The sequence below is a fragment of the Anser cygnoides genome, chromosome 1 (genome assembly GCF_040182565.1).
Source record: "Anser cygnoides isolate HZ-2024a breed goose chromosome 1, Taihu_goose_T2T_genome, whole genome shotgun sequence".
Lineage (NCBI taxonomy): Eukaryota > Metazoa > Chordata > Aves > Anseriformes > Anatidae > Anser > Anser cygnoides.
The window spans coordinates 65,912,526-65,926,850 of NC_089873.1; the positions used below are offsets into that span (position 1 = coordinate 65,912,526).

The 14,325-nt window shown below is 37.6% G+C and overlaps 1 protein-coding gene across 10 annotated transcripts in view; it reads left to right on the top strand.

The window, feature by feature from the left end:
• The window catches only part of ERC1 (ELKS/RAB6-interacting/CAST family member 1), a 309,043-nt gene that overhangs the window by 217,903 nt on the left and 76,815 nt on the right, over nucleotides 1-14,325 (top strand). The window contains exon 16 of one of the 10 annotated variants that reach the window (XM_066990221.1): nucleotides 10,223-10,448. The exons of the other annotated variants lie outside the window; for them this stretch is intronic. Within the exon in view, the coding sequence (XP_066846322.1) occupies nucleotides 10,223-10,259 (37 nt within the window). The 3' untranslated portion in view covers nucleotides 10,260-10,448. Of the gene's footprint in view, nucleotides 1-10,222; nucleotides 10,449-14,325 lie in introns of those variants that run through there. 10 annotated transcript variants of the gene reach the window in all.

A 14,325-nucleotide genomic window follows, 5' to 3' on the forward strand; every position in this document is an offset into this window, starting at 1 on the left:
TATCACTGAGTGTATTAGGAATAAAAATGTAATTCAAATACCAGAAATTCAAAATGAGATCTTTCAATCGATAGTAAGAGCAGTAGTAATGGCAAATGTCTGTTACTATGCTAATGAAGATGAAAGCTGAGATTAAGCTTTGGAACGAAGTTGCACAAGTAGATGTATGTATACATGCTGTGCTACATTATAGATTGCTTAGGAATGGAAAAAATAATACAACCAAGAAAAAAAGCACAATGGTGATTGTCACCATAATCTGAGAGGTGGCAATTATAAAAATATTACGGAGAACATTGAGGAATTTTAAAGATGGTATAAAAAAATCATTGTAAAACATTGTGTTTCTCTTTTTGGCACCCAGATTAGCTAATGTCAATATAAAGAATGCCAAAAAGATTTAAAGAGGAATATAACAAATGGAAAGAGAAATGAAGATACAGGCAATGAGGGAAGATTAGTCTGTTTAGGAAGCAGGAACTGAGTACTAGTCAGAGTAATAGTATTACACATTGAAAGAAAAGTTCTTGCTAGATAATGTGAAATAGAGAAATAGAAAAAGATCAAAATCATAGGAAAGCTGGAATAGGTCTGTGGAAGTATTGAAATTAAGGAAACAGCTTTGAGCTGAGTGGACTTGGAATCAGTGGCATAATTCAAGGAAGATGCTAAGGAAATCATTTTTTTCTACATGAAAAGACAAGCAGCAGAATTCTATTTCTTCTGTAGGTAGGTATGGGATAACATTAAAAATCTGCAGATCTTTTTTGTCACATGGCTTTAATCCAGCTTCTCTTAAGAATGCCTCATTCTTCTGTACAGTGCTTCTGTATATTATCAAGTGTCAAAGTGGATCAGATCTAAGTTTTTAGTTGGATTTGAGATTGCTTCAATTACCCTGTCAATTAATTTAAAAAAAAAAAAAAAGGGAAAAAAAAAAGGAAGAATTGATTGGAGGAAGCAGATTTGGTGCTTCTTCAGAAGTGCCTCCAAATAGTTTTCAAGCAATTTGATCACACAGTGGTTCTTGTCAGCCGAAAAGTGATATTTGCTTTAGGTTTCCCTACAGTGGAAATATCTGATTCCCTTTTGCTACGACTGCAATCACTGATTGCATTCCTCCTTATTGTAACTTTATCTTACTTTACCTCAGATTTTTCCATTAATTTCAGGAAATAAGAGCCTGACATGGTAATGCTTGTGAGTGAAGTCTGGTCCTTGGCATCCTGGTGTTTGAACTTTATGGATTAAAATTGTTGACTCCCAGCAATCAAGTGCACTCTTGTTGTGTCTGACAGGGAATAAGAGGGGACTAAGCCAAAACCAGAGCCCCCAGAGTAAGCGCATTAGTCCTGTCTTTTCCAAACTGAATGGTTTCCCTTCTAAACAGACTCTGGAAAAAAGCTTAGTAATTCCTTGGGGAGGCAAGTTATAAAACTTGAGATGCAGATATTTAAATCCTATGAGCAAGCCAGCAGTAGTGGAATTGGCCGTCAGAACTTGTAAAAATCTCAACCAATCTCTTTTATTGTCTTGTGGCTGCAGCAATGAGACATCTCAGTTTTTGCAGGGTGAACTTTCCCCACTGTATCCTGTTTGCTACTGTTTATTTGTATGCAAAAGGCGATGTGAGTTGTATTTTTTAAAAATCTCTTTAGAGTGGCAAAGGTTATCGCAGAGGTCATTTCATCTGCTGAAGTGTAAGAACATGAGAATTTACATCCATGATACTAGAATGGCTACAGAATTGACTGGAGCCCAATCCTGGATCTATACAATTTTAGTACTTAAAATAAGTGGTGCGGCAGGTAGTATTTCAGCTTCTTGCATACAGTATTTTGAGCTGTGTAATTTTCACTGTAACTTGTTGAGCATATGGAGGACTTGCCATATACATGCCAGTTGAGAGTTCTAAAAGTATTTCTCTCTCTGCTGGCGTACTAATCTAGATTATTCAGGGAACTTCATAAGAAAAAATTTCCTTCCTGCTGTTCCTCTATTTATATATGATGCTACCACAACTTGCAGTGTAACGTGACTTTGGCTAGAAACATCCTTTCTAATCATAACCTGTAGAGTAATCCTGAACTGTAAACCTCTCCATCTTTTACATCAAGCCTAAGAAAATCTCATGCTAAAACCATGGGCCCCATTCTGGTTCTAGTTGGAATTCTGTTCTCTTAGACAGCAGACCGATGACAGTTCTTGAAGTCTTCGGATAGATGCAGTGAACTGAGGAGAAAATTGAACTGCATTTTAAAGTGATTACATGGTATGGTTGTCTGTAATGGCAATGCATTGAACTTGGTGAACTTACTAAAATAGAAATACAAAGAAAAATTGAAGTGAGTGGCAGCCAGTTAGTTGATAAGACATTAATTTGATCATTCATGTGATCCTCCTTTTTATGCAATAACCTGTGATTTAGACAAAGGATGCCAATACAGAACTACAAGAATTGTCCATTGTTTGTTGTTGTTTTTTTTTTTGAGAGAGAAACATCCACAAAAATCATTATTACTGTAACTTCTTAGCATGTCATATAAGGTCTTGATCTGATCAGCATACAATCTGCATTAAATGAATGTATTTCATGGTGGGACAGTGCTGTTAAAGCTGTAGTCCAAAGGTCCTTTGCCAGCTCAAATATTAGTTGTAGACTTGAAATTTCAGATATGTTGGTATTGTCATTGATTATCCAACTGCAAATGATGCCTCCCCCCCCTTTTTTGGTAGATTTTGGAACCTTATATAAAAGGAGTGATTCATTTTCATTGATGTGGTCATCAGTGTCATTGATGTGGTCATTCCTTGATTCAAAAGGAGAAATATTTGTGTGCAAGTTAGGAAAGAAAAGAAAAGAAGGAAAACAAATTCTAGAATGGAAATCAGCATGTAAGACTACTGCTCTTAAAAACCTGCTAGAATCTGTCTAATACAATTCTGTATTTATAACTGCATCCATTTTTTTCTATTAACTTACAGATTTATACATTCATAGTTGAATGTTGCAAAAATGCTCTTTGACATTTATGAGGTCCACTGCACTGGCTGAGAACTTGACTACTCTTCAGATCTTTCATCTTTTTACTGGCATTGGCTCTAACTTTTATTGGTTTCTTTATATCTGATACAGTTGTTTTCAGAGTGCAGAGGCCTAACTTTCAAACTTCACCTTTGGCTGGATGTGCAAAGGAGGCTTTGCAGAATTTCTGCGGAGTCCACATGTTCTTTTACTGTTCTTAAATACAAACCTGTCTTCTACACGTTTTTAAGAGGGCATTCTGTTTACCTGGCACAAGCTTGTTTAAGAGCATAAAAATCATAAAGGCACAACCAAAACAATAAAAAGTCTGACATACCATTTGTAATAGCTTAACGTGAAATGAGGAATTTTGTTGAGTATTGTCAGTAAAGATTCCAGTTTTGTATTTCCTTCTGTGTAAAAAGGTCACATCCTAGAATACTGATAACCTGGTTACTCCAGCAGCTGTTTTTCAGTGTGGGTTTGAGCTTTCTGAGACTGAGGAGGGACCATAACTGAATTTCACAGTTCCTGGGCAGTGTTATAAAATGGATTGCTGTAGATAGTCACTGTAGTGATCACTGCCATGTCCTTTCTCTGTCATCATTCAGTTCTTATGCATATGCTGTAAAAGTTGATCCAGTCAGTTGTGCACAAATGCCTGTCTCAGGTGTGTTTCCTCAAGTGCATTTGTTGGCTGTGCATCCATCTTTTACAGATAGATCCTCTCATGACAATAGTTTTAATTCCTAAAACTAGGAACAAAACAAGTTCTAGATCTCTCTCCTGTTGATTAAAGTGTTTACCGTTTTGTTGCATGTCATTAATCCCACCGTGAGATGCCTGACATTCCTCTTTAGCTGCCAGGGGAACGTGTACACTTAAATCTGGGTGGTGAATTCTACTCATGGAGCAAGAGCCTGATTTGAGGCATTGCAATGCTGAGAGTGATAACAAGAAAATGCCTTTTTAAGTGGGCCAGAGAGCTTTCTGAAGACCTTTGGCATGATGTCTGCTTCACAGGTGCATTCCCAGAGTGCTGGGAATGACCATGAGCTTGAAAAGGTCCAGTAATAGTATTAGTCTAGTTTTTCACACGGTGTTGTTAGAAATCATTAAATTAGTTAATCAGTATTAAATCTCAGATTTTTTTTTTCTAATCACTCCATTGCATTATTTATTATTTATTAAAATTACTGCTATGCTTAAGCATAGTTACCCTTTCAATATTTTTTTTTCTAAATAATCATAAAATGTTACTACTTGTTCCCTATACTGTTTGGGCTACTCTTCTAGTTACCCATTCTCATGCCCTCTATGGTTATTAGACGTATCAACTGTTGCTAAAATGAGGTGCATGCTAGTAAGAACACATGCTGCACTGGATTTAACAAGATGTTTGTTTTTAATTAAAACTTTCAATGTACATGTTGAGACTTTACAATTAACATTTGTCAAATATAATAATAATAATAATTGAAGACATTTCTAGTTTGAGAAAAACAAAAATATCTTAAATGTTTGCAGAGGCTTTTTTGTAAAAAAAATTTGTATGAAACTGCCTGGGAAATGAGGAGGGGCTGAGCCCTAATTTGCCACGTTTCAGTCTGGAGTGAATTTTTATGGCAAAATTCCAAACCCTGAAAACCATGGGACTTCAAGTAAGCGTTGACATTGATGTAACCTGAGCAGTACAAATGAAGTTGCTTTAATACTGTGGATGTTCAGGAGCAATGGTTTCTGATGGAAGATACAGAAGTGCAGATAATGTACAGGAAGAGCTATTATGAACTTGCTTCACCAAGTCCTTTCTAAAGAAGTTTGTGAGAGGGTACTATGGTTGTAGGTGACTTATATCTGTGTTGCCTTTCTTAAGCATGCTATCCAGGTAGGAAGTTGTAAGTCACAGCCTAAACGCACAAGTAATGCCTTCTGCCACTTTAAGGGCCTGTAAAGAGTTTCTTTAATTGCAAAAGATGCCTGAAGTCTCACTCCGTTATATGCTCCTCATTTCCTTCCTTTTCCCCTAGTGCCAACTCCGCCTACTATCCCCCCTCTCCCACCCCGAACATTCTGCGTGAGGCTTCGTGCAAGAAGTGTTTTTTTATAGAGTTCACATACTCAGGTGTCTGGAACCTGCACAGGCTCAGCCTGTTTAAAAATCCTGTAGATGATCTCATTATGTGGTTTGAATAGGCTCTGTGTGGTCAGCATTGCTGCCAGCACCTGTGGGAGCCAGATCTGTCTCTCCCCATTACAAACACGTAACAGGCTGGATTCAAAATAGGCTTAGTGTGAAGATGGAGGCTCTCAAAGCTGTTGTGTGCAAGAAAAGTCTGAAATTCCCCAAGAAGGAGCTTTATTCGTGCTGAATGCAGAGTGTGCTGAATGCAGAGTGTACTGAAAGGGAGTCATCTCTGGGGCCGGGGAATGGTTTCACTGTATGAATGCTATGCTCAAAGGGCAGCTGAGCCATTTTCATTACTGATAGCACCTCTATCTGTTTGGTTCTTGAACTGATTCATGTTTCTTACATTGGATGTTATTGGCAATAATTCCTTTGCACTGCCTGCTTCCCTTCCCTTCAAAGGGCAGGAATTCTCTTTTAACTGAGAAATTAAACACTCTCTGGAGTGTTTTAATGAAATCAAAGTTTTGTCTCCGAGTCATCAGTTTTAGTCTGTCTCTCAATCATCATCCTTATACTCCTCCCCAGAAAACCCCAAACTAATCAACTTAGCATTGGGCATTCTGAAATGTTTGCTGAGAAAACAGCTCTGTTTTGACAGACAGCAATTATAGCACCTGGGCTATAGGCAGACTTTACAGCTCTTCTGGGGATCTCTTATGAATAGTCACCATGAGGCCAGCACAGCCTTGTGCAAACAAGCTTTGTAACCAAATTGCGCTGAAAAACCCCCTTCTTCTCTACCCACACCCTCCCCTCCTAAAATTGCTGAGTAGCCTGGACATTCCTCCTTTACCTATTCTGATTCTGGAAAAGTTCTCAGACTTTCTAAGAAAATGCTATTTAGAATTATGGAGAGTTACCATGTCATTTAGGTGTGTTTATTCAACGTCAGATACGCGTATGGGTGGGTATCATACACATGCAGTATTTGGATCCACTAATTTTATGTTGTTGATTTTGATTTTTTTTTTATGACTGTATAAACTCCACAGAACCTATGAGAGCTTTTAGTGATACAATTGCATGGAAAATTAAAAAGAGAGGTTGTCAGTGAATATAAACACAGCTTTTGTCTGATACCTTTGGGGAGGCAAATTGTCTGATCTTGTTTCTCATGGTTGAATTGCTCATTGGTCATAAACAGCATTTTGTTTGAGAGAGGAAGAAATGCACTGTCTGAGGTCAGGCAGACCTCTGCTACCCATTCTCATTGTTCTTGGAGAACATGGGATTTCTTCTCAACTCTCATTTTCTTCCTCCACTGCTTTGGTTTATGGCTCCAACACTCCTCATTCTGGAGGGCTTAATAAGAACTACAAATTCTCCCATAGGTAGCATTCTTTTGCTCTTTTCAGTAGTCTTTGCTATTGGAAAAGGAAAAGAAAATGTCTACAATTAGGTAGCTAACTCAAGACATCAAAAGATTGTGAAATGCTAATTTAAACAAAATAATATTGACAAGCCATATTAATGAAAAACTGCCATTAACTTTAATGTTGTAAAACTGCTACAGCATGATAGCCTTCTTGTTCTAAAACATGCCTTTTCCCAGAGAGTTTTTTGGGCCATTACTCAAAGCAGTATTTTCTAGTAGGGTGGAATAGGTTATATTTAGTGTGTGTATTTTATTTCTGCTTCAAGAGCAGGCTCCTTGCTCTATTTTTAAGTGAACTACTTCAAAATCTTTTGCAGTGAGGTGTACAAGACTGAAAGTGTGAATGACTGACTTTCTGTGAAGAAGGTGTCTGTTCCAGCCAGGTTGTTTTTGCTTTTCTCCCCTCAGTGTGACCTCTGCTATGAACATGCAGTGGCCTCTGTCAATGTCCTGATGGGGAAGAGAGTCTTTCATAGACCCCTGAGCACACAGTTCTCTTTGCAGTGAGACGAAAAGGTGCTGATCTCTCTGAGGAGCACAGTAACAGCTCTGGAGCCACATGAAAGCTAGTCGTGTTAATCCCCTTGCTATGGCTTGTGGTAAACTTTGGTTACCAAGCTACACCACGGGTAAAGCTTTCATAGGACTCACTCATCTAGAGAAAAAAAAGAGTCCACTTGGTATTTGCTATAACCTAAAAAATACCACCAGGAAAAATCTAGTAAATTTGGCATGTTTCTAAGCATTTCACAGTATCACTGATGCGCACGCTATTGTTGCACAACTGAGCTCTCAGATCTAAACACCAAAAAAAATGTCTTGATAGAAACAGTTGTGATATTAATTACATTTGAATAGAAAGTTATATAGAGTGCTGCCGTAAAATGGAGAGAACGGAGGAGAGATTCCTCACTTCTACAATTTATTCTACTTAATTACCATAATCTTAGCTACCATTACTTTGTCTTTACCACGTAAGTAAGTAAAAAAGCAAGGCATGTGAGGAAATAAAAAGTATAGATTATATTTCCTTTTGCTTCTTAACTTAGTTATGCATTGAACTCATGTTGATAATAGAATATTACTGGGCAGAGCTTTCAGAAATAGGATAATACCTTTCTAGATAAAACCTAAAAATAAAAACTTGCTTTTTCACTCAACCGTGGAGGCCATTCTGTATGTCACAGCTAAAAACTTTGCTGCAAATTATTAGCTAGAAAATTCTTTGGAGTATGCCAGTGCTAATTTCTGTTTCATCTGATTTTGTTAAGCAGCTTAAGGTGCTCTCCTGCCACAGTCACTGAATATATTGCTGTTACAATAAATAAGCTTGTCAAGATGAAATGCCATATAGGCTCTTTGGTCAAACCTATATATGTTCATTTAATAAAAGACAAATAAAAAGTATAAAGCATACCTACAAGTAGATAGTGTTATGATTACATTTCTTAACCTCTGCAAATTTCACTTTGCAACTTTTTTTTTCTGATTTTATGTGTATTTTTAAGTAGATAGCTGTAATGATGGAAGTTTTTCAGTAGTATTTAGTGATTTTTAAAGCCATTTAGAAGGCAGAGAGAATCATTTCTCTTAATACAGCACTTACTAAATTAAGTCAATGGGAATCACAGAATCAAAGAATGGTTGAGGTTGGAAGGGATCTCTGGAGGTCATCTGGTCCAACCTCCCTGCCAAGCAGGATCACCTAGAGCATGTTGCCCAGGATCATGTCCAGATGGGTTTTGAGTATCTCCAGAGAAGGAGACTCCACAACCTGTCTGGGTAACCTGTTCCAGAGCTCTGTCACCCTCACATTAAAGAAGTTTTTCCTCATATTCAGACAGAACTTCCTGTGCTTCAGTTTGTGCCTGTTGCCTCTTGTCCTGTCACTGGGCACCACTGAAAAGATTCTGGCACCATCCTCTTGACACCCTCTCTTCAGATACTTGTATATGTTGATCAGATCCCCTCTCAGTCTTCCCTTCTCCAAGCTAATTAGACCCAGCTCTCTCAGCCTCTCCTCGTATGAGAGATGCTCCAGTCCCCTAATCATCTTCATAGCCCTATGCTGGACTTGTTGCAGGAGCTCCATGTCCCTCTTTTAGTGGGGAGCCCAGAACTGGACACAGTACTCCAGGTGAAGCCTCACCAGGGCTGAGTAGAGGGGCAGGATCATCTCCCTCGACCTGCTGGCAACACTTTTCCTAATGCACCCCCTTTGCAAGAGGAGTGTTGTCTTTGCTTTCAGAGAGAACATCAGTCATATATGCTGTGGTGAAGAAATGATGGAGTTTTCTTTTTTTTTTTTTTTTTAATGCCAGCATTCAAACTATTAAAAAGCTGTTTAATTATAAAACTTTGCAGGGTTTGGTTAAGTAAAAGTAAAGCAGCCAGCTTGATTAAGATTACTGGAAAAGCAAAGTTAATTTGTTCCATTTTTTCTTGAGTTCAATTAAGCCCTTTTGTGTATTTGTAATATGACTAAATTACTATTTGACTTGTTTAGACATCTTTTCATATTTCTTTGGATCACACGTGAATTGAACAGAAATGTTTTGCCTTTCTTCTTAGAAAAGCACTGTGGCATTCCATATCTCTCCATTTACAATATAAGAAACTGCTGAAGATGTTATGCATGTGTTAGGGGTGGTAGGCCAAGATTTTTGGTATCTAAGAACACTTAAAGGAATTGGCTGAAGGGAATTTTGGCTTCTTGAAAGTTTAATAAATATTGGAATTCTGGTGAAATTCTAGAAGTTAAGGAAATGCTAAAGTTGTGGAAGTGTTGCAGAATAGGAGGCAGGATGACTAACTAGCTGTAAGTTGATTAACTGAATTAACTGTTACAATTTATGAGCAAAATAATCTGATAAAGGATTCTTATAGTGTAAAGAAATAATTAGATAATTAATATCAGTCAACTTGGTTTGTGTAAGATATGTCATGCCAAAAACACATAATGTTCCTTTATTATATCCAAAGTTTGCTTAAAAGAAAACAAACCACTTGTTCAATACAAATATTTTTTTGCCTTAAATTTGACTTCTCTAAATGACCAATTCCTACCATCATATTTCTAGTTTTGAATAGACAATATTCTTAAAGTGAGCATTATCAGTATTTACCATTTACAATTAAAACTGAGTAGAGGTATTTATGTTTGAGCTTCCTTAATATTGGTACTAGTCTTGATGCTAATAATCATTTTATTAGTGAGCTGTAAATAAGTGTAAAATAACAGTCAGTAGAACCTGCAGATGATAAATAAAACATCATAACATTACCTAACATTAAAAAGTCATGTGTAACAATTTAAATTGCTTCTTTTAATGTGAATGCATTTACACAAAATGCATCTGAATACTAGGGATATAAATTGGAATAATATGGAGACTATTATACACTGTTTTGAGAGGAATGGCTTGGAAAAGATGTTGGGATGTTATGGAAAAAAGCAGTGTGATATTGGCTGCAAAAGAAATTTGGCTATATAAAAGTAGGATTAATGACTAGGAATAGAATATGAATTTTACTTTTATTTTATGGTAAGTTCTTGGTTATCATGATATACTGTAGTGCTCTAATGTCTAGAAAGGAAATAATAATGATATTAAAACTATGTTTATTCCAGCAAACAGTCAAAACAAGGATCAGTATCTAGCAAATGAGGCCAGAAAAAATAGGATTAGCAAGAGACCTGACTTTTTGACACTGGCAACGACTAACCACTGGGACAAACTCAGAGGAATAACAGTTAATTCTTCATGGCTTTCAGTCACAAGTGGTTGTCTTTCTGAGATTTTCTTATCCTCCAGAGCAAGTCACTGGGTTCAGTGGGAGTAACTGAATACGATGTAAGTATTTGTTCTGTACAGGAAATCGTATGGGATAAAATCTATGAATAAGCCTTGATTCTGCTTGCTGTAAGCTCTGAAACAATCTACAACAGTGAAGCATATCCTTTAAGTAGAATAAAAGAAAATAAGCAGGTGGTGGAAGTAGTTTTCTACATAACTGTTTTCACTTGTAGGAAAAGTAATCATGAAGCAAATAGCTTCGAGAGGGTTCCGTCCTGGACAAATCTGATGGGTTTAGTATTACTTACATCTGCTTTACCAATCCTTCTCTTTTCCTCTTTCCTTATCTAGATTTTTGATTTTTTTTTTTTTTTACGTTGACCATTTCAATAGCATTCTTTACTTCCTGTGTTTGAATTCTCCTCTAAATTTCCCTAAAACTCTCTCCCCTCTATCACTTTCTCTTACATTCATTCTCTCCAAGTCATCTCTCATCCAAGTCATCAAGGTGTGTTTCAGTATATGTAAGCTTTATGTTCCTGGCTGTTTTTCATGAGGCAGCTTCTCAGGAAATGTTACCTTGTTGTGTTTACAATTTTAAGATTTGAAAGAAACTCAAGGGGTGAAAATAATCAGGATCTCTTCCACTATTTGCAGAGTGATCCTACAGAATGGCCATAGCCATGAAATGCTTGAAAGGAAGCTTCCTTCTCTTTTCTTATTCATGCTCCTCGTTGAATGATGTGTGCTGAACAAGTATACCTGTGTGAAACTTTCTTTCATATGATCCATTATGGATTTGAAGGAGCAAAGCAAATTTTTCTTCTGTCCAACTTTAGTAGCCACAATTTGTGTGGACATGGGAAACCTCCATTTGCAATTTTTCTTGTTGTTTCTAAGGAGAACAGCAAAAATACATCCAGCATATGCCTAACCAAGGCACTACAAGTCCGAGGGGCTACAAGAATATAAGGCAGGTCAATGACAGCTTGCTCCTCTGCAGCCAACAGGTCTATGGGATTTCAGTGTTAAGAAACAGGGCTCCCCAGAATAATTAGAGCAGAAAATACCCAGTGCTTTGTTTCTTGGCTTAAAATGAGTTTTCTGTTATTCTTTCTTCTGAAAATGTAACTTGTGGCATAAGAGGCAACATTACTCTTAGCTGAAACTGTGAGTTTTCAGAAGTCTAACAATACCATAATCTCTGTCACCACTTGGCTTGCTTTCCAGGTGCCAAAACCAAAAGTCAGATCAGTGCCCTAGACTGCAAGGAGAACATCCATATGGTAACTGAAATTGCACAGCAGGTTCTTCAGCTTGCAGCTAAGAAATACTGTAGGTGAAGGATCTGCTCACTAATAGAGAAACAAGTGAAGGATCTGCTCACTAATAGAGAAACAAGTGAATTACCCTTCAAGTTCCTTTGCTGCCTTAACGTTTTGGGTCAAATTCTGACAATGCAGAAGAGAACTAAAAGCTCAAGTGGAAAGAAAAGTAACAGCTGGAGAACGTGTATTTCTTGGGTGGGGAAGCTACGGCTGAAGAACAGGATGGTATCAGTAGGTTTACTCCGCAGTCTCGTCCCCCGTGATCTGTTGCGGAAGGAGGTTGTTCCTAGAGGCGGTATTTAGTGTCAAACGCAACAGGCTGGGGGCAAGCGCAGGCCAGCGTGAGAGGCAGCGGTGGGGCTGAGGCCTATTGTTTCTTTAAGTGGTTGCAGGGCTGTCCAGGTGTCCTGATTTAAAGGCTGCTCCTTGAGACAGGAAATTGTATCTTGTTCTGAGGTTTACTGTAATAAAGTACATAGTCCTAGGGGAATGTGCTGCTGGGTCCATGAATCACTTTATGGGCTGGCTGTTCTGACCTCAGCCCTGTGATTTATTCATGCCATACCGCAGCAGGAATGGCAAAAATGTAACCAGCACATGGTCGTCCCGGCCCCCCCGTCCAACCCAGATGGGCTTTAACTAGAGGCTGCCATAAATCCATAAAGCGAGTTTGCTCGGAGCGGGCAGTTCCACTTGTCTTGCCCGAGAGCTCTGTGCTGTGTGTCTGCGAGGGGTTTGGCGGTAGGGGGATCCTCTTGCTCCTCAGGCGTTTCTTCACTGCTTCAGTGTTGTGACTGTGTGTAGCGCCTTCAGCTTCTTGTGTGAAGAAGTGAAAATCATGGTGCAGTCATGGTACTCTTAGCAAAAAACAAGCTTTACGTGTGCAGGATTTTGGTAATCCCCTTTTTCCTTAACGCTAACAATAAATAAATAAGAGAGAGAGAGAAAGAAAACCTGACTCTCTTCAGCTCAGGATGTCACTGATTTGTGTATTTACAGAGGTGGTTAGATGATGTGCTCTTTGTCAGATCACCAGTGATAGGCATGAAGAATAGATCTTAACTCTCAGCTCCATTTCTGTTTTAAATACTTAGTCATGTTTCTATTTCAATTGACTATGCTTGTTTATGTGTTCTGCAGTTAGCAGTTATTAGGTTTAAAAATGTAACACCTGTGTTAGATGTGTTGGTGGTCTTTCCATCTCAGTTTTTAAAAGATTTATTCTACATAAAGCATCTTTGTACTTTTTTGTACATTCATTGATCCATATACCTCACAAAATGCTCAGATTTTTTTTTCCCCAGTGTTATGCAAAATACCCATTACTTAAGGATAGTCTCAGGATCAAAAGTTGTCCATATCACCCACATTCACCCTGCCTCAGTTACTTTCTGCCATTGTTCCCTGTGAATCTCCGTACAACTGAGTGTAAATCTCCATTGTGTATTCTTGTAACAAATTTGTCTGTCTTAATCTTATCATTTAAAATAGTTTAGACATTATAAGGAAACAATAGACAGAAGTCTAATATTTTGTAAATAATACTATTAGAATGAAGAAGTTGTAACCTAGAAAGCAGTCCTCTTCTTTGCAACATGCTTAAATGTCTGCCTTAACCTTCTCATCCTGAAATCAGCCTTGGAAAATATGCTCAATTCTTCTGTAAAGCAGATAGAAGTTAAACAACTCCGAATTTAGCAAGATTTTTTATTGCAAGAAATTAACCTAGCCACAAATCTCAAACCTAAGTAGATGCCAAATTATACTTCTTAGCAATAGTACAACCAATTAAAGGGCATCTATATCAAAACAAGCAAGAATTTATTTAAATGGAAGCTCCCATGCCTTCTGGTATCTATAGTGCAGACAAGATTTCTTGAGAGACGGACTCTGTGATAGCAAGCAGGTTTAAGTTTGTTTTAAGGTAATCATATTCCTTTCTATTTCATATGCTTGAAATCTGAGTTTTTTACTTTTTCTAAGATACTAGAGGTCCACCTGTACATTTACATGTGATAATGTTTCTTCAATGAAGTGATTTTCATGGGTGTTTCATGTAATTTTAAAGTAAAGAATAAATACAACTTCAAATCTGTTCAATAGAAAAGGTGTTGCTAGCTGGAGTATGTGCTAAAATGGTGGTGGTTTGTTTGTTTGTTTGTTCTTCAAATTCCTTTTACACATGAATGACTTACTGTCACTTTCAACATGTTGCTTAATTTTTATGCACTTGTTTCTCATTATAAAACATAGACAATAAAAGCTTATTTTGAGATTATTGATCTTCATTAATTTGTTTACAAAACCTTAAATCTGTACATGAAAAAAAAGCTTTGTACAACATCATATATCATGATGAGCAGGGATCTAATAATAAAGGGTTGTCAGGAGTCTATTTTCATGGTTTAGGTCAGCCTTAACAGCGCTTAGTCTGGAGCAAAGCATGCATACTCAGTCTCTTAAACTGTTTTACAGCATATAGCTCCAGTTTCTTCTCATTCTTCCCCAGAACCGGGACTGGATAGAGATAAAAACAGAGAAGAAGAGGGTGGGATGCTTCCTACGTACTGTTGAATGCCAGCTGCTTTAGAGTAAGCATCTGGAAAATT